At 38.9% G+C, this 21,093-nt stretch overlaps 1 protein-coding gene across 1 annotated transcript in view; it reads left to right on the top strand.

Annotated features, from left to right (window-relative positions):
• Window positions 1–21,093, top strand: part of LOC108691017 (DNA N6-methyl adenine demethylase) — a 45,564-nt gene that overhangs the window by 12,434 nt on the left and 12,037 nt on the right. The window contains exons 2-3 of the mRNA XM_018198630.1: window positions 11,282–11,356; window positions 19,661–19,891. Coding sequence (XP_018054119.1) covers window positions 11,282–11,356; window positions 19,661–19,891 — 306 coding nt within the window. The remainder of the gene's footprint in view (window positions 1–11,281; window positions 11,357–19,660; window positions 19,892–21,093) is intronic.

The raw sequence follows: 21,093 nt of genomic DNA, 5'->3' as shown, positions 1-21,093 counted from the left end.
GTAAAAGGAAATGAATTTCCTCCACACGTGGCCCCTGTTTCATTTCGATCCACACAGCTTCCAAAAGAGCACAGACATCTGTCCAAGTTAGGAACAGTTGCCAGATTTTTCTCTCTCTCTTTCTCTCTCTCTCTCTCTCTCTCTCTCTCTCTCTCTCTTTCTCTCTCTCTCAGATTCGATGAGCAAATCAAATTCGATGAATTAGAAAAACATTTTTAAAGCTAAGCTAAATTTTAAAAATAATTGAATGAATAAATAAATAAAAAATTTATTAATATTTTCTACATTACCTAACGAATATTTGTATTTACACATTATATCTTTTGAGTGTTAGAATGTAGAGTTCTTATAATATAGAATCTGGCCACGCAACACAAAATGGCTGTATGATGTATATGTGTGAATCTGATGTGAATATGTGTGTGTAAATGTGGAATGTATGTCCTTTGAATGTATGCTACATTTTGATTGGATATTGCCATTTTAAGGAGGTTGATATAATATTGACCAATGAAAATAATCACGTTGAATGGACTCTACCTTTCTAAGGATATTATTAGGAACGATTAGAAAATTTTTTCTCTTATGATATTTACATATCGGAATGATAAAAAAAATTCCCAAAAGCTTGAATAATTTTGATCGCGCAAGGGGAATTACCAGAAAAAATATTCTCGGAGAGGGAGAGCTATAACGGCGCTCGCGTAAGTAAGTAACAAGATGCGTCTGATGTGTTTAACATGACAAAGAGAATAGATGCGTTCTGGATGCGCGTCACAGCATCGGTTCTCCCTGGAATCGTAGTAACGACAAAAACCCAGGTATATATGTGCCGGTTGATCGATATGGTAGTCTTAGAGAGAGAGAGAGAGAGAGAGAGAGAGAGAGAGAGAGAGAGAGAGAGAGAGATGTGAAATATAATAATTGTAGACAGCTGTGAGTTGAGAGAGGATCGGATGCTTTTGACATCCATGCTAAATTGAACACAGCCCTTCTTTTCATTTAGAATCTAGATAATTCATTCGCTTCATCTTTGTTTCTCTGCAAAATTTGCAAAATTTATCGCATTTCAATATTTCTTACACAGACACACATCGAAAGAAAAAAAAGTAACGTAAGGGTACACAAAAATATACTTACTGTACGCAAGTAACAAAAATGATTACTTGTTTTTATCAAGTATTTCAGATATTCATGGTCTACTATAAGTTCGTCACATCAAATTTATTTCAAAATATATATCTTAGTAAATTTAATATTTCAATCAAGATTATTAAATTAAAACAATTTCGATTTGCTTATTGTATAAAGTTTCCTCTTCTTCGATCAATTTAATAATATTCTTCAAAGAAAATTAATTCTTATTTTGAACATATAATAATGAGTCTTTTAAAATTTGTAATAAGTATATTTTATAATTACTATCAAGAAAATATTCTTTGTTAAAGATAATCATTAAAAGGAAGAAAATAAATTGAGTAATCATTTTTTTTAACAATAAAATGATATTTCTCTGTGTATATTATCTAGTTATACGTCAAAATTTTTATATCAAACAGCACAATAAAATGTATTAAAAATTTAATAGTTTTTAGATTTATATAAAACATATCTCTTTGTCAATTTATACGAAGGCGCATAAATTGACAAATCGAATTCGCTATTAGATTCCATAGAATGTTTCAAGATCTGTTACAAAAAGCCTATTCATTGTCACTACACTGCGTTCGGAAACGTTGCCCGCATGATGCATTTTATTTTTGTTATTCATTCTTTAAAGGCCAAAATGAAGAATTCGAGGCATCCAAACTAGAAACAATCACTAAAACTTTCTATGTCGCTTTCATCAAACTTCAAATATATATCTATTTCATTTTAAGTATAACGAGTATGCCATTAATTTAGCCATACACAGAAAGAACAAATCTAAAAATACTTAAAGTATCGCGAATATAAGATCGAGAAATACTATTAAAGGGAGCTGTGATCGGCGAACGAGAACTCGCAGCGGCAGAAGATAGCGATGGGCACCGCGGCTATTATCGTACGGACATGTATGTAATGTATGTCTGTAGGTTAATGCAATTCGCTCAGATCTCATTGCGAGAATAGTGCAGCAGGGAATTGATTGATTGGCTCTTTCGTTTCAGCGCAACGATATGCATAGTCGCGGTCTGTCGCGCGCGAAAATGGTAATAATACCTTGACCGTGAATGCAAGTCAGCGTTTCTTTACACCCGAACCTTTTTCTCGCTTTTCCTTGCGCAGCAACCCAGGGACCCAGGTAGTCCAACGTTCTCATGTCGTTGACCTCTGTCCCTTTATGTCGAAAGTAAACTCTAATGGCATATAATAGCTTCCTTATAAAACCTAGCACTATGTCGCCCGCGTTCCTCGGTATAAGCTATACAATAATTATTATTATCGCTACGTCTCGTTTTATTGCCGCGGTGTGAACGAACTGGAACGATCAGATTTTATTAGAAGAAAGAAAGCCAATGTTTTTAACAGTTAATTTCGACTCGTTGTTGTTATGCCTCGGTATAAATTTAAATCGTGAGGAGCGTTGCGATTGGTCGTTGATAGATCGAAAAAAAGCAGCGACCGACGAGACAATGGCGGAATATTTTTATAGCGATTCGTGTTGCGGTGCGGTGCGGCACGTCGGCAGCTACATCAACATGACCGGTTTCCATTGGGCGTTTTAACATCTGCCACTTCGAATCTTTCGGCTGTATGCGTGCGTATGCGTACATATACACACCACACACACACACACACGTGTGTGTGTGTGTGTGTGTGTGTGTATATATATATATATATATATATATAATGCGTGCGTTTGTGCGTGCATATGTGCATCTGTACGTACGTGCGTGTCCTGCCACGCAACGTCGCCGTTTTCCCACTGAAACGACGATCGACACGCATGCAGATATATATGATATGTTACTGTACGACGTTCCAGCTAGGCCGGTCGATCCCAATTCCCGCCCTTGGGAGCGAGACAGCGACGATCGCCATCGATTCCGCCGGTTTTCGTAGAAAAACCGGGAGAGGACAGTAACGGCGTGATGAGAACACCCTGCGTAGGATAGGGGGGTAAAGCGATGAATCATCGTATCCGTCTAGAAGGCAGGCTGTCTCTTTCCAGGCCGGAGAAGCGAAAAACAAACTGTTCACGACGCTGATCGAGCATTACGAGCTTTCCGGCTGATACGTTGTCTAGCAGCGGTAGCAACGGCAACGGCAGTTAGCCGATATCTTCTGCCTCTCGCGTGGAGTTATGAACGAATTCTTGAGGTGGCGAGCGCTCATTCGGCAGGCAGCCTAGCAATTTTAATTAAAGGCGGAAGGCAGTAAGTAAGGCACGTTGCGCGCCGGAATCGAGGGCTGCGTACCGTCTTCCGATTAATAGTTGGAAATTTCTCATTTGGCGCCGCGCCGAAGCAATGTTACCCCGAAAAGATTAATCGTTATTTCATTATACGAGAAGGAATCTTACTTTTTTCGTCATCTCGATATAGACGGAATCTAAATTTGAACTGTTTATCTTTCCGACTTTTAAACAAATTTGTTTCGAGGACGTATTTCTATCTCCGTTGTGCCTGATAAAGAAATTACCTGAAATAGTTGAGATACAAATAATACCTGGTTCTATCATGTCTTTAATGAGAGACGATTATTTTATTGATAAGTATGATCGAGAGTAAAAATATGATGCTTTCTGTGATTCCGAAGTTTGCCTTCGAAAGAGGAAAGCGACGGACGCGGATGGACACTCTCTTCTCGCCGTCACTCTTCGTCGGTCAATTTGGCGCACTCTTTTTCGTTCCATCCGTATCTGCGAGACAGGAGATGGGACAGCGAGAGAGGGAGAGATACGACCTGACTACGTGCGTACTACGCAACGATATAAATTGAATAGGTAGAGACGAACATGGCCGCTCGCTCGTTTGCTCGCACACTCGCTCGATGGATAGAAAAATCCTGGGAACGAGACCCCCGTACAAGAGAGGCTCGGAACGAGTCAATGAAAATAAAAAGGATGTCAGATTGTCGCGGCGTCGGAAGTTACGGATTAAGTTAGGAAGTAGACAGTTAATGTCGCTTCGGAGAGTGAGATACGAAGATAGATAGAGAGAAAAAGAGAGACATATCTGTACATATACGTCGCGCGATTCTGCGCCGATTGTCGTTATTATTTTTGCCAAGGCTCGGTGCCTTGAAGAAATAGCATTTGATCTTCGAAAAGGACATGATCTTTAATATCAATTGAGATTCGAAGATTTTTGTAAATAAAAATCTTTTATTTGTTTGCATGTTTGAAAAAATAAAAAAAAACAATCCGAAGAAGCATCGAGATTTAAAGTAGCAATTTTAATCGTGAAAGAATCGGATCAGTCTCTCAAGTAATGGGTGCGAATATAGAATGTCACTTTGTTCTTATTATAGAAATAAAATGGATCAAGCAATCTCAAGTATTTACCTCGACCTTGGCAACTTAACGCAACCACCCTACTTATACCTTCGTGTAGTCGCACACTTTGAAGAGGGTTACAACCAGGTCGGTTGATTTGCGTTTGAACGTGAGGACACCCCGCTTTCTCATCCTCTCCATCATATGCCCGTAGAATCGCTCGATTTAACCGGTCCGTATACGACTAACTTGATGACACGGTGAGTCGGCTGTGTCTCTGATTGGTAGACGACATAAGTCGTTCCGACATAAGTCCGGTTCCACCAATATAAAATTAACTTTAATCTCGATTTAATACTTATCGTTTATCTTTCTCTAACTCTTATATCCGTTTCTATTAATGCAATTTAATTTTGATTTAACTAACGCTTCATCTTTTTTTAGTTGTAAAAATTAGAAAACGATGTAAAGTAATTTGAACTGAAATTAAAATTAATCTACATTTGATAGAAACAGGGATAGGGATCAGATAGACAGGGATTAGAATCAGAAAAAGATAAAGTAAATTGAATCGAAATTAAAGTTAATCTTACTTTGATGGAACTGAGCCATAGCCAATAAAGACGCCAAACGTTCAAATATTTTTAGCATTTACATTTTACAAGTCTTCAATAATAATTAACATTAGAATAATTAACATTAGAAAACGTAAATAGACAACTTCTCTACGATTTCTTTCCCTATACTTATGCAAATTGCGTTTTTATTAACCGTAAGGATGGCCGATTAAACGAACTAACCATCCGCGATCACCCTTATTAGGAGGAGGAAGATGGTAGGGCCGTCACCCTCAAGTCCAGGGGATGCTAATGCGAAGAACTGACCTAGCTATCCTCACTGCCTCGTGTGGCGAAGGTGGCGATAGCGGGTGGCGACTGCCGTTAAGTAAAATACAACGTGGGGGCGTCCTTGACTCGACAAACGCCTCTTCGTCCCACGCGGGTTTTGTATTAAGATATCAAATGGCCAAATCCGAGGGTTCCCCTACTTCACTTGCCGAGACGTCATGTGCCTCGACACGGAACTACCCTTTTCTGGTGGTAATGTATCGCTTGCCCTGCTCTCGCAGTCTCTGGAGGAGCCGGGCAACGGGGGTGGCTTTCGGGATCATGAATGAAATCCCTCTTGGTGGCCCTACCCTGGGGTGTCCGACCCTCCGTACCTATTCCCCTGTCCTACTCCTGGGCAGGAGTAACAACACCCTTATGTTCAAAACAATAACATGACCACGTGCGATGGCCACGTGGTGATCCCTCCAAAATTTTGGCATGGAAGAACAATCGCGATCTATCCATTGGAGAAATTTAGCTATGTTTGCAGTAAGTCTGAAGAAAATAAACTGTTGATTTCTTTCGTCACAATCGAAGAAAGTATCACTCACTTTCTTCGAAATGAATGTTCTTTTTGATGCGTTATATTGAAAAGAAAAAGCTAAGATAATACATACTTACTACGTAATTTATGAACTCTTGAAAAGTAATTAACTATTATACATTCAAACTTGATAAAAGTAATACTTTGTATAATTTTATTTAACTGTAACGAATATTTTGACAAGTAGAGAAATTACGCGGGACATCGCGATAATAGCTGTCCTCGTTAAAAATAGCACCTGATGCAGAAGAAGTATTAAGTATTCCCCTCCTGCTTTAAAAGCACGTTACTTCCATTACTTACACCTGCCGGCCAAGTCTGCACGCAGTACCGCCCTTTCCACGCAATCCTCACGCGGTGAAAATCATACAGCCGTCGTCATCACGTTGACGCCGACAAATTTTACTTACTTTTTTTCTAGGACATCGAAATAAAACTATCTACCATATATAGAATAAACTTCTCGTTAATCTTGAACTTTGGGATCAGCTAACTTTTTGATGAGACTGATGACAGTTTGATAATTTTTTTTCTTTTTTGTCAATGCAATTAATCTTTGGCTTTATCTTATATATATCTTCTTAAAACTCTATTTATTCATTTACGCTATCCAAGTACAATTTTATTTAAACGCTGAACTCGATTTGAATTCGAAAGAGGGACTGTATTCGACGGAAAGACGTCGCGTCGCGCCGGTTTGCATGCGTAGCCGCCCTTGTGCCATGGGCCGCAGGATTGTATGGAAGCCAGCTGCGAGTCGGCGAAGCGCGACGGACTGAGGCCGCGTGTACTCGGAAACGTTGTAAAAATAATTATTAAAGCCGTTACCACGCCGTACTACTTGTTCGTCCGTCTAACACGTGTACCGGCGACGCCATGGCCGGCGGTCCAAGGTTCGTTGTGTGCACCTCCGGAAGTCGTGACCGCGCCGATACTTCTTGTCGATATAATAGAGCCATTAATTGGGTCGTTTTGAAAATGATCGAAAAGCAGTTTCTCGTTGTAAGAAAAACAAGGATACAAATACAACGAAGAACAATATAATAATCGTTATTAATCGCAAAGTCCTTGTTTCGCTGTTATGTGTCTCTTTTGATGTTGACGAAAGAAATTATTTATATTTGAGCTGTTCTACTCGGCCATTATTTTCATTGGACAATTTAGAGAAATAACCGCAGATTTCCCGTTGGCGTTAATTACGGCCGGTTTTCCACAACGAGTATCATTATTCGCGGAAATTTCAACGCATCGTCGCTTTTTGCACAGCACGCTTGGCAACCTGTCTTTCCATCCGACGTATCTACCATTTTTAACCGCCGCACTTCTAATGGGTGCAACGGTTTTTTCGTCCGTCCCATCGCCGGCCATCTGTCGCACAGTGAAAATGGTTTTGATGAAATTAAAGTCAGCTGATCGAAAAACCAGCGTCTAAACATCGGCGCGATCTTTCCAGCTACACCGAGAAACGACACAACAAATGGTCGGTCCTAAACTGGAACTTCTCGTAATCGCTAACGCGATCCTTTTAGTCTCGAAACACAACAGGTGTAGTTAAGCTTTAAACCATAAGCTATTGACCAATTACAGTCGAATACAAGGAGAATGATTGGTCAATTTCTTATGGCTTAAGGCCTAAAGGTTTTACGCCTTAAAATTTCATTGTAAACTTGAGGTACGAGAGATATCACGTAGGTGTTTTTCAACGCTGAAAGTTAACGGGAAACGGAAAAGGGCTTCCCTCTGAATGACAAGCGCAAAAATTTTTTGCGAATGACAGAACTCGTAGTCCCTCCGTTTAACAATTCTATCGGGCTCTCCACATGCGTATGACACGCGCGCAATGGATACGCGGTACAAAGAAAGGAAATATAGACTACCAGGATGCCAAAGTGACGACGGTTGCCTTTATTGACGAATCGAAGGATACATGTACGTGGAACACGAAAATCCGTAATTTTTTGACGGTATTTCTCTATCCCATTTTCCACGATTTTCATTGATAAAAGAAGTGCTGAAAAAATACAGCGTTTTCATCCCCGAAATTGATGAATAATGCTCTCAATAATTTATGAATTTTAAGCACGACCGTATGTATGAATACTTCAAATACAATTAAATTTGGATATCTAAAATAAATTAATTTAATATAAGAATAACGTATTTTTTGAAAACATCCAAATTTGACGGTTCTTGACTTTCTTTATCGTATTTATTTAAAGTTTTCCCGATAATTTTTATTGCTCAATTTTTAGAGATGACGCTTTTAAATTTCGAACATTATCAAACAGTATCAAAAGAATCGCGTGTAACACTGCAGATGCCATTTTAAGTCATGTCGCGGAGCACGAGAGAGAAAAATTAATTCAAGATCTTCAATAAAATATTTCTACGATTGCATGAATGAACGTTTGCGCAAATACGTGATACCTTTGATCGAGTAATACATCCTCGTTCCGTAAAAAAAGGAACCAGGCACTATAAGTCTACCATCTAGCTCGGCAATTAGAAGCACGCATTTCGACCGGCAGCTGCCAGAGCGCGGCGATTTGACGATAAGGTAATTAAAATATTTCGTAAACACGTTTCCTCGTACTGGCAGATGCACAGCTCCCGATAAGAGAAAATGTACGCTACTACGCTTCGTCATATCGTATTGTCCCTCTGCCATCGAATTTCTGGAGACGCCACAGGCATACATTACGGATATTTGGAAAGGTGGGAAGGTAGGCGGGAGAGGGAGAGGAAGTATCATGGAATTGTTGCTTCTTCTTCTTCTTCTGGTTATTTATTATTATTTTAAATTACTGCAAATTGAAAGTCTCGTGATTTTCAGAAGGTGCGCATAGCAGATGTGTGCCGCGCTAAGAAGCGGGCTGACATTCACAACGTTTTCTCTGAGGGCAAATGCTTGATGTCGTTGAAACTTAAATAAATATAAGCACCGGCTGCCACCAGACTGCCTCCTTGCTTTCTCGATGCAACGTAACTTATAGGGGCTGTTTCTTAAAGGACTGTTTACGTTACGAGCCATGGAGGCATTCGAAACTCCTGTTCTATTATAACAACGAGAATTAGTGGGACAAATGAAAGACTAGAGGAATAAATGAGAGATCAGGGCTTAAATCGTCTTTTCCTTATTGATTTTTTTATATGTGTGCGATTTTCCATGTGGAGATGCACACCGAAAGACGCCGGTGAATTGTTCGAACGAGGAAGAGAAAGAGGGAAAAGATTTCTTGGCTTCGACGATTAATTACGCTCTCATTCCCGCCCTCTCAACGATGCATCGTCGATATTGACATTTGCCTTGCCTCCTTTTCACCCTGCTCGGCTCTCTCTCTCTCTCTCTCTCTCTCTCTCTCTCCCCTCCCTCCTCTCTCTCTCTCTCTCTCTCTTTCTCTCTCGCGTTCTCTCTGTTTTCCTCCCGCACGAGAGAAAGCTACGCGGGCGGGAGAAAAGGCCCGAGAGGGAACATAGATATATACACATAGATTTTCTTCACTAGAGGCGGGATGGGGTGGAATCGTGGAGGGCCTCCGCCGCCCCTATCTTTCGAGCGTGTGCTTATGATGCACCCGAGCATTTTTTCCTCGTTGCCTTGCGAAGAGGCAGGTAGGTTGGTAGGTAAGGCAGTCAGGTTGCTAGGAATGCGCATATAAGGGAATTAGACCATAATCGCCCACGCGTGTGTGCGTGTATGTATACGTGCTTGTGCCGCGAAAGGGGACGTTTTTCCGCGCCTGCCTTTGAATCACGATGTTCACTCGTCACCCTCACCCTCATCCTCACCCTCGCAAACCAATCTTGACCTCATCGCATGGCAGATTACGCCTGCCTCTTTGAGTGCGGAAAAGTCGTCAGATATTAATAAATTGTTTTCACTGCTTCTTTGCAAAATGGCGCAAAATGGTAGTATATAATTATGCAATGATTAGAATTGCGTGTCGATAAAAGATGTAAAAATGCAATAATCATGATTCTAATCTAGATAATTAATCAGTTGCGATCTAAAGATTATAAATTTCCGTAAATAAGATATAATAAATTTCTTATTTTATTTCAAATTTAAGATTCAAACTTAGATTCATTATAAAATAAATTGTGGACAAATATCCATTTCTCAGGAGAAAGTTTCTACGTTTCCTAATTAAAAATGTATCAAATTCGCTATTTGTTCAAGCGTTCGATATCGATGTATAATATTGAAAAGTTTTTTACATCAGTTGCCTATGCTAACTAATGTTCTTTTAGTCAGTAATTTTTTAACTTATATTAATTATTCATTTCATTACTTAATTATTGCTTAATTTATTTTAAATGTTGTATATACATTTCAATTTTTACATTCCATTTTTTGCATTTATTGTATTATCTAAATTTTAATTTCATAATTATTTATTCTGCAAAAATAATTCTAAAAATATATCTGAACAATTTTTATTTTTGACATTTAATGAGCTACTAATCACGCAATCGTATAATTAGTATGCATGATTCTATCTTTCTATAATTTTTTTTGTTTTTCTTTTTTGTCACACTCGTCGATAAAGATGGTAAGCTTTTATTTGCAGTTACCATATGTTCTCGAAGGAATTTATCCTATGTCGGTAAGCACTAATTTTCTGAAGATAATGCAGTTTTCTGTAGGTATTTTATATAATTCGTATGAAATATTTTTATTATTGAAGAGACAATAATTTTTATGACGTTGCATGATTTTATTGCAACACCAAAATGTCACACATATATATATTTTTTTTTTTTTCAGTAAATTTTGTTATCACAATTTATAAAAAAAAGTTTGTGGATAAAGCAATAATGTTATCGACGCGCAACGAAGATGTCTTCTCTATCTCATAGGATATTGAAAATAGAAAAATATTCAAAAGCTTTGTATTTCTTCTGAACAATGATATTATATAAAAATCGCCAAAAAATAATTACAAAGCTTCATATTCATATACGTCGCGTTGTCATTATTTTATCATCATGATATACAAAACATGGATTAAAGTATAATAAATTAAATTTCTCAGGAATTATTTGCGCAAAATATATTATTAAGGTAAATAATTAATATTAAAAAGGATAAAGAAATCGAATTGAAAAAAAAGAAACGTTGGCGGATAAGTAGCGAGATTTGCTCAACGATCTATGTCAGCCGAATTCAATGCATCTGTGCCTTTCTATCCTGGAATAGTTGGAAACACTTTATATACACCGCGTGTCCAGAATCTAATCTAACACGCTCCGGCCATGGAAGTTATACTTTTATTACCGGTTCTATTGAACTTAACGAGGTCAATTGAGGCGATACGGTTGCCTTGATTTTACGATAGCCGAACGCGATGCGGCGATAAACGGCGATCCCGCCGACCATAAATTGTAATCCACCCACGCGTTTAACAGCTCCCTTTTCGTTTTCAGCACCTGTACCACCTGCAAACCGGCGAAGGGGCGTTCCGAGAACGCGGGAGGGGACGAGGCAAGGGCGCCACGAGGGTGAGTAATGCATCTCGATTTAACTCTACTTTCCATAATTCAATTCTTAACTTGACAATATAAATGGCACGTAACGTGACTGATAACTATAGAATCATATATATATATATATATTTTTTTTTTTTAAATAGAATAATAACTTATATATAACGCTTATAATAATAAATACAGAATTATTGTATTGTATTCTAACTTCAAAATCCCTTATATAAATCGCGGGGAGTATTATCGTCACGTTAACTTATTCTTGGATATATTCCTGCAGAGCGATTCAAGGATAAATCAATCCTCCGGAGCTGACGCCAAAATCTGTAATACAGTTACTAACGCTGGGTCTGTAATTTAATTTAAATGTTAATTAGAAGGTACTAATTAATTTCTGAAAGCCAGAGAGAATGATGTAGCTTATATAAAAAGGAATTAATATCAAGTATAAAAATTTTAATAAGAATAATCTAAATTTGCAAATGTAACAAAGAAAATTGAATTGCTTAACATTTTTGACAAAGATTTATAATTTGAATGGATCCAATGGATCGTCAGTTTCGGAGACTTTTAAGGCTAATTGCGAACTGTGTGATGGTGAAAAAAATAACTGATAATTTATTGTCTATCGAAATGGATCGCCGAAAATCGATGACTAGTAATTTATATTCTTAATTGCCTGAGATGCCGCGCTGTAATGTGTTTAACCCTACTTCGCTGACGCAGGCCAGCTATCTCTCGGTACCGGCTGTACGGAGTTTCAGAATTGATATTAAGCAAGGTGGTATTGATCGACGCACGTTGCGCTTGTCCGCGTTACTGCACCGCCATGTTTAAAATCCGCTTGTGCCTTAAGCTGCCGTGAGGACTTGAGCACGCATGCGACGAAATGACGGCGCGAGCAACTTTATTTCGCCATGCTTGAGGCGTACAGCGTTTCATTTTCATTTTTTCGCGAAGGCAAGGATGTCAATGTTCAACTCGATGTTGCCTGCACTGAGAAAAATATATAGTTAATTTTAATAAATATTTAACTCAATATTTAACTCAATACTGCCAACTAAACATTTACTTACAGTAAGTAAATATTTGTTCAATAAAAAAAAATGATTGTTAAATCAAATTAACATTTCTTGTATCAAATAAATATATCTTTATATTTAATAAATATTTAGTTGGCAATATTCAACTAAATATTTATTAAAATTGACTATATTTTTTTTCAGTGTGCAGGGATCAATCATGTAACTTTCCCTAAAATGGGAATGAAAATTTTGTGTGTGTGTGCGTGTGTGCGTGTGTGTGTGTGTGCGCGCGCGCGTGTGTGTGTGTATATGTGTGTATACATTCATACGTACAATTTTCACTTTTCCCATTTTCGCGTAAGGGAAAAAGTTACACGATTAACCCTCTGATCATTATACTATCAAGCTGAATCACAATTCAAAGTCGAGTTGCTTGACATAAGATCTTCACTTCGATCACGCTTGAGCTCCCCTTTCAATACAAGAACGAGATGTAATTTCCTATTGTCTTCTTTCTTTCTCGAATTTTCCATTATTCATCGGGTTTAGTAGCGTGAAGAAATCGGCCCAGCGACCCACGGGGCCTTTTCTTATCTAATCAGTCAACATGTGGATAAGATAGTTCCACATTCCTATATTTAATCGCCCTGGTAAAATGAGATAGGGCCAACACTTGTATATATCCGCTAAATCCCAAATAAACACGTCTCTCATTTCTTTTTTCTCCTTTAATGCGTGTTCCTTCTGTTTTCTCTTCTCAGATCTATTTTGAATGAATCATCATCGTATTGCAACAGTACAGCATAAACATACACACGTATATAAAAGTATATAACCTAAAAAATGAGAAGGAGATGCACAAACGTGATAGCGTCCTGTATAATATAGTAATAAGACGAAGAAAATCCTTGGCTGGCAAAGATCAGCGAGCTGAGGAAGGCTTAAGGATAAAATCGTGAGGCGGTCTTTCGAGGACTCGTTTATTAACGTCCCTGCAACTTGTTGCTGAGCGCGTTGCCATGCCGGCCCTTTTGACCTCTTTCAGGGCATCTCTATTCTCTATCCGCGTCGGTCTTCTTAATGACGCCTGCGGAGGGATGAGTTCCCCGGTCGGATCGATTATCCGTTAGCAATTGAAACTGATTGAAACATCTGTCTTCTTTCTTTTTCAAATTACGTAAAAGACACGGGCAAATTTATTCTTTTTATATACTAACTCTTAGATCAAACCTTACATCTTCGGCGATTTCGACCGTTTTAAATTTCAAATACGAAAGAGCGTTCGGATAGCTATTTTGTGAGCAATTCTAAAAAAAAAAAAAAAACTAAAAAATTATATATTATTAACTCGACTCTATCCACGCTTAATGTCCTCGCTAGAACGCGCGAGCGCTTTTCGTTCCTTCCGATACATAAACATTTCTCTTGATGGCGCGGGCGGCAGGTATTCTCTTGCCCCACCACCGGCCACGTTTTACCCCCTCTGTCGTATCAGCCACCTCCAGTTACAATGACGTGTTGGTGAACCATCCCCTCTCTATCGCCGCCGTCGTCGTCATCGTCGTCGTCGTCGTCGTCGTCGCCGCCGTCGTCGTCGCCGCCGTCGTCGTCAACGGCAGCGACGGCGAACGGCGGTGGTGGCGGTGATACCAACACCAACGTCGGCCCTTATTGCTCCCATCGTCTACCTATGGAGAGCCATAGCAATTTCGCGACGCAAGTTTTGTTTTTCCTTTCTTCTCCACTTCACTGTTGGAGCACGACGTCGTCCCGCCAATACTTGAAGCGTGTTTTTCTCGTATAATACTCCGATATTTTTTCCCCTCTTATTATTATTATGAGACGCGTAGCTATTATGGAAAGTTTAATCTACCTACGCTCGTAAATAATGCTGTTAAAATTGTCAGACCTATAATATACAATATAATGTAGGTATACACGTAATATAATATTGTTGAAATATAGCATAGTTTGAGTAGTTAGGTGTAGTTTAATCTTCCAACATTGTGAGAAAACTTACGAGAGTGATGCATCTCAACTCGGGGGGATTAAGAAGCGTTGTAATAAGATTTTAAAGCCAACAAATATTATTTGACGATATTAAACAAAGTAATTTCTTTTTTTTTAAATCATAATGTGAATACAACAAATTAGAAATAAAGGCCTTAAACGGTCAAGCTAAATCTTTATAGTGCTTAAATAATTCTATTTGAATTTGTTTACTCATTTTTCAAACATAAATCTGTAACTAAATCTAAAATTATAACTAAAAGTCATCCTGATTTATTATTAAATCGATAGCGCTTCATTTTCTCTTTTTTTGAATACCGAAGAAATATTGGATACAGTTGAATACACTTAGTTAGCTAGGAACGCCAGACAGTTGAAAACGCCAGACTAAGAGCCGTAGAAAAACAAAAGTACAGAAAGAGAGGGAATGGAAGGACACGAAGAAGAGCGGGGGGTCATGTAAAATCGACACGAGCGTGCACGAGCGTTTCCGAGCGAAGCGAGCTGTTCTACATGGAAGAAACGGCGTCGTGTCGTTGTTTTATGATGGAGAGGTAGACCGCCGAAGCTTGTTTACACGTTCGAAGATGTCGAAGTGGAAGAAGCGATCGATGTAGCGGTCAGAAGTTCGACATAGAATCACTCTCTTGAATCCTCAAAGATAATTACGAGAGACAGTCAAACGTAATCATCTCCTGTTTTACAATCCAACTTCAATTTTTTTTCGGTATATCGTTGAAGATTTACATCAGAAAAAAAATTTTTTATCTCGCTGGAAAAAAGATGTTTATGTATTCCGAGCGTTTCATAGGGATACTCCTTGATTGGACCTCCCTTGCTCATACTTCCGATCGTACCGTCATGGCAGAAATCGGCGCGTCGCGAGGAGACGCAGGAATTCGCGATATCGCGCCGCGATAACGCGCGACGCGGAGGCCTCAGTGAGGGGAGGGGGGGAGATAAGGGGAAGCGAGTCGTGGGAGAGAAACAACGAGGCACGAACCGCGCACACCCACACGTGCGATTGCGCGCTCGTGCTCTCGAATGGGGGAGAGAGAGAGAGAGAGAGAGAGAGCGAGAGAGAGAGAGAGAGAGAGAGAGAGAGAGAGAGAGAGAGAGAGAGAGCGAGGGGGCGGGGCGAGGGGAGGATGAAGAGGGAGCGTAGAAAGGTGGGAACGCAGTCGGCGAGCGCGAAGAGGCACGAGAGGAAGAGGAAGAGGCAAGAAAGAGAGAACAGGGAGAAGGGATGCGAGCAAGAGGGACGAGGAGCGGCGGGGCCTGGCGGGGGGAGGGAGGGAGGTACCGGAGGAAAAGGGAGAGGCGTCTCATGGGAGTTATTCGGCGGATCGCTCCGCGACCAGAGTGATCTCTCTCGTGAGTGTGAGAGCGATCGATTCGATCGGTTAGTTGAACAAGTTCGAGCGTACTCAGGGTTGTATTCTCCGGCGCGAATCCTCTCCGGTGGGAAGCAGTTTCTCAGCAGTTTCTGGCACGGGTTTCTTACCACGCTGGTGGTGTGGGTGTCGCTGCCGATAAATCGAGAGAGGAATCACGGTGCGCGCGTGAAGAATAAACGTAGGAAACGACATATGTACATACATACGTAACGGAGTCGATTACGAGTGATCCCATTCGTGTTTCAAGTGCTTCCAGGCAAGATTTTAGAGGAGAAGATCAAGTGTGTTCAGGCGCGAAGCATTGGCCTGTAAAGAACATTGTCGTGAAAAAGTGAGTCTCTCTCTTTCTCTCTCTTCTTTATTCGAGATTGCATGATGAAATATTACTTTTTTAATTCATCTCTTAGTGTCGACAGTGCGCAATTGGCACGTGTTTGGAGCGCACCTCCACAAGCGCAATGTTCCCGCTTCTCATCGACCGGCCGGCAAAACTCGATGAATCGTATTTTTACACTGTTTCTTTTATATTTATATTAAATAAATTGAGAAATCGACGAAAACAGAATGGAGAATATGAGAAATCTGATGATTTGATATTTCGTCATCAGTCTGCAGTCGTATTTATATTTTTGGAGTGCTTCAGAGACTCGAAGCGATAGCGTGGATTATGATGTCGCAATACGATTCCTTCACGACGTGTACAAAGAAAAAGAAACCGAATGATTCATAAAAAGCCTCGAGCCTGAGCTACTTGTATATGTGAATGTGATATTAAGCGATAGCTCATATTTTTTTTCAATGTCACACGTAATTCTGTTATATAAATCTTTAAAAAATTGCAATCGGATTCGAAACTTCATCGCTTAATTGATTTAGCCTGTACGTAACGCTCTCTCTAAATTAACTTTATACAAAGCTGCAGGCTTAGATTACGTTATCGATTGTTGTCGAAGTTGATTTAATACAATAGAAAGAAATATGAGAGCGAAGTTATAAATTTAATGTATTCGCTCTTAAAATAGAACAATGATGTGTTATTTTTTTACTACACTAATGTAAGTTCCTTTATCAGCCAAGAGCAAAGAGTTATAACATATTGTTTAAAAATTCATAAATATACAAATTAATATAAATAAAAATTAGGACAAAATAGAACAAAATATTCTATTTGTCCTCAATCGTTTTTATCCGTATTGATTCTTATTTTTATTTACAAACTTTTACGCGATGTTATAATCATTTGCCTCTTGACTAATAAGAAGACTCAGTATTGTCGAAACCATATTTTTAAGTATATACATTACATTTATAACAGTCTTACATATTCATCATTTGACCCTCATAATCTTTATTACTTATTGCTTTGCAAGAATTGACCTTCCATTTTATTGTATACGTATTCTTTAGTAAACAATTTAATTTCCGCATAAATTATCATAATGAGTCGCTGCTGTAGAGATGTGTTACAATTTTAACACGTCAGATTACGCAAGATAAAACGCGGCCCTTGCGCTTCAAGGATCAACGCGCGATTGAGCGCGAAATTCGACTTCGCGAATTATGCTCTACCGATTACGCAAGTCGGCATTCGTCTATCGTGTTTGCGGAATTTAGGTCAAACGACGTGTCCTCCGCCGCTGTCGGCGGTCCGACGAAACGTCACGAATTCCGCTCGTTTATTAACTTTTTGCTGTTCCATCACTGCGCGCGCTCGTACTCGCACTCGCGCGCAGAAACCAGACGGCGATCAAGGTGATCTATAACGGAGAAAAATATACGCGTTGACCTGCGAGTAATGCGATCGATTGAGTGAAGCTACTCGTATGAGACGCTTGGAAAAGAATAAAATATCCACTGACTTATTAGAGGCGTACTAAATTGCAAAAACTTCACTAGGGTTTAATAAATGAGAAATCATCCACACAGAATTTTACATTCTAAATTTGGAATCTCTATTCTTGATGAAAGAAACTATTTCTTCCTTACTCTTTTCTAATACCGACTTTTCATATATCACTTTGTGACGTATATTAATATCTTTCTAAAATAAATTGGTGTCGAAAATCGTGTCGCGTTGCACAGAATGTATAAAAAAAAATAAGGAGCGCAATGAAGCGATAGTATCGTATGTACTTATACTTTCATTTGGCTTAAGTCAACAAAATGTGAATCACCACGAGTGGAATGGCCGACGCTGACGTTGAAATCGGTTGGTGGCGGTCGGTCAATGCCCACGCGCCAGCCACGTGGTTTGACACAGGGCTTCATGCCCGATTATTTCCAGAGCTCTCTGCTCTGGAATACAAGCTTCGTAGTAATTGGCAATCCAAATCAGTCAACATTTTCACCAATCACGACTCGATTATCATTGGTAATGAAAATATCACCATCGATGAGTCCTCAATATGAAAACGTTAACAATACTCGATATTGCTCTTTAAATTCTTTCGAGTGGAATCTCACTCTAAAGAGTGAAAACTGAGGCAATCTTGAAAACAAAATTATTCAATTTTTTTATAATCTTTAAAAGTAAGATTTTATTCTTCACAGTGACAGTTCGCTCTAGTTTTAGAGAGGGTATTTTTCAATTTATCGTAAAATATTTGTATATAATATTTCGAATATAGTAACATTAATCGAAAGTGAAGCGAAAAACTGCGGGAACTGAATTCTCTCCTGTCTTTCTCTTTCTCCGAATCTTGAAAACTACGCGCGGATGATCCTGGATAATTGGCTATTCGCCCACATCTGTATGAGAAGGTGAATCGTAACAAGATCTAAAATAAGTAGACGATGAGAGAGTACCAGCTAATCCGAACCGTCTCTCTGAAAAAGGTCAGTCGTCTTGTCTTACATCTTACTAATCGATGATTGACATTTCAATGAAACCATCATTCCCTTTTGGACATATTCAATGAAGGTTTATCGACCCAACATACCTGCACGAGATATAAAAACGGCAGCTTTTTCCGTTTCTTTCTTTCTTTTTTCTTTTATTTGTTTTTATGAAAAAAATGGATCTCTTTAGATCTACAATATGGGAAATTTTTTATGAAAAGACTTACGATCGTGATTATACATTACATCTTTAGAATCGCCATTGATCATTTTCAAACGTTCAACGTTCAGAACTTCTTCTGTTATAGATGAAAAGAATAGTATTTTAATATTTTATTTTTCATAACGCGATGCATATGAATGGAAATTTCGAAATGCTGCTCCAAGCAACTCACTGGGTGACAAATGTTCCGTAAGGGAAAGAACTCTCCTTGCGAGCTCAGCGTAGGTCCTACTTGATCCCCATCTATTTATAAATCGATACATAATATAATACATATTTGACACGTATCGTATATCGAAATGCAAAGGCGATTTTGATGCTTGACAAATCAAGCTTTGAAAAATCGACTACGTCATGGCGAGTCAAATTCGAAAGGAGATGTGAAAGGAGACATTTGTAGGGAAGTGATGATCAGCTTAGTTGACGATGCTTGTTGAACTATGGAAACCATTTCAGCCGCCTCGGCCTACTTAAGCGGTGTCGTTATTTTTAGCATTAGGGTCACCACTGCCGTATAGCTGGCTTTAGTACCATCCTTTCTTCCTACGATTTGAGTCTAATTTTCTCAAGACCCTTCGTGACTCATCGTTTCCATGCTATTGATTTCAGTCATAAATTCAACCATAAATTCTATCTACGTTTAGATCAAGACGTCTTTTTTGCATAGAAGAAAAAATTTGAACAAGATTTTACATTACTCAAATTATGTGCCATGTAAATTTATTTCAGAATATACACTAAAATCATTTTTCAAATTGTAGAGTTTTTCCACGAGTTTCTTATTATGCGAGACACATAAAAATTAATAGTACAATGTTTGTTGCAGAATTACCGAAAAATCGCACGGCAAGTTAGCACACCTGATAGCGCACCAGCTGGTCTCGGCAGCCCGCAGGGTGGTATTGGCGGTTTACAGCAACAGCACCAACAACAAACGCAACAATCTTTGCACCAACCCGATCCCATGCAGCAAACCAAGGACAATCTCAATCCCGCGGCGAACCAACAAACAGGCGCCCTCAGAAACGGCAACCCACCACCACCTGTCGTATCCATGGTAAGTTTTAAACCTCTCTATTAGAATTGTTTTAATTACACGAATAATGAATGATAGATCTCTTCATCGCATTCTCTCTTTTATTATAATAAATACTATTGCGATAAAAACGCGAAACATATTATATATGCCAAATGTGCACCTAAGACACTGATTTAAGAAAATTCGTAAGATTGGAAATCTTAGGCTATCATAGTCGATTCTTATATTTAAGTCTATCTTAAATGCAATCTTAAGATGAATCAATCAGAGAACAATATTAGCATCTTAAGACATTACTTAAGATGATCTTAAAACAAGAATGGACTATGAATACCAACCTATATATAAAGAGATTTTACAAGGATCTTATAAAGATCAAATTGGGTCAGTTAGGACATGTAAAAGAAATTTTAACGTTCGAAGCGACGTTGCTCGCGACGGTCCATGACTGCAAAGGAATCGACTGCCGAAATAGCGGCGTAACATGGAGGGCAAGGGTAGACTACCGGCAGACAGTGAGTGCGGGGGCGGTGACCGGCCGCCAACGCGAATCAATACCCGCAGGAACAGGAACCACCGACCTACCAAGAGAGACGGAGAGAGATAGAAAGAGAGAAAGAGAGAGGGGAAGAGGAGAACGACGTATCCCGGGGACGAAAGGAGAGAAAGAGAGAAGCGATGAAAAGCGAGCGGTATCAAGAGGTGGAGCAGAGAAGTAACGATACGATAGAAGCCGGCAAGGGTAGCCGCTCGCAGGGATACGCCGAAGTACGTCGGGATAGACCGTCCTCGCGATATTCCTATATGGAGATTCTTTTAATACATATCGTCCCGTTTTCTTCGTCCGCCAATATTAACATTTTAATAATTCCGTTAGAATTGCGTTTCAAGATTGAAAATTAAATTCGGCGCATAGTTTGTAAGATTGGATTTGATTCTCTAAAATCTTCAGAATGGAATTTAATGAAAGAGTAAAATCTCTCTTTAAAAAAAAAATGGCAATTGAGCCACTTTTTTTTCAACACTGATTCAATTGTCACTCTTTAAATTTTACTCCAAAGATTTTAGAGAGTAGTATATAAATTTACATCGAATTATTTACTAAAAAAATCCAGGTTAAAATCTTAATTTCCTATTTAAAATCTTTATTTTCTATTTTTGTTATATATTTTTACTCATATTACAGTTGAAAGATACTTTTCGTAATATTATTAATAATT

The sequence above is a fragment of the Atta colombica genome, unplaced genomic scaffold (assembly GCF_001594045.1).
Source record: "Atta colombica isolate Treedump-2 unplaced genomic scaffold, Acol1.0 scaffold105, whole genome shotgun sequence".
In the NCBI taxonomy this organism is placed as follows: Eukaryota; Metazoa; Arthropoda; class Insecta; order Hymenoptera; family Formicidae; genus Atta; species Atta colombica.
This window is presented reverse-complemented; position numbering and strand designations above follow the sequence as displayed.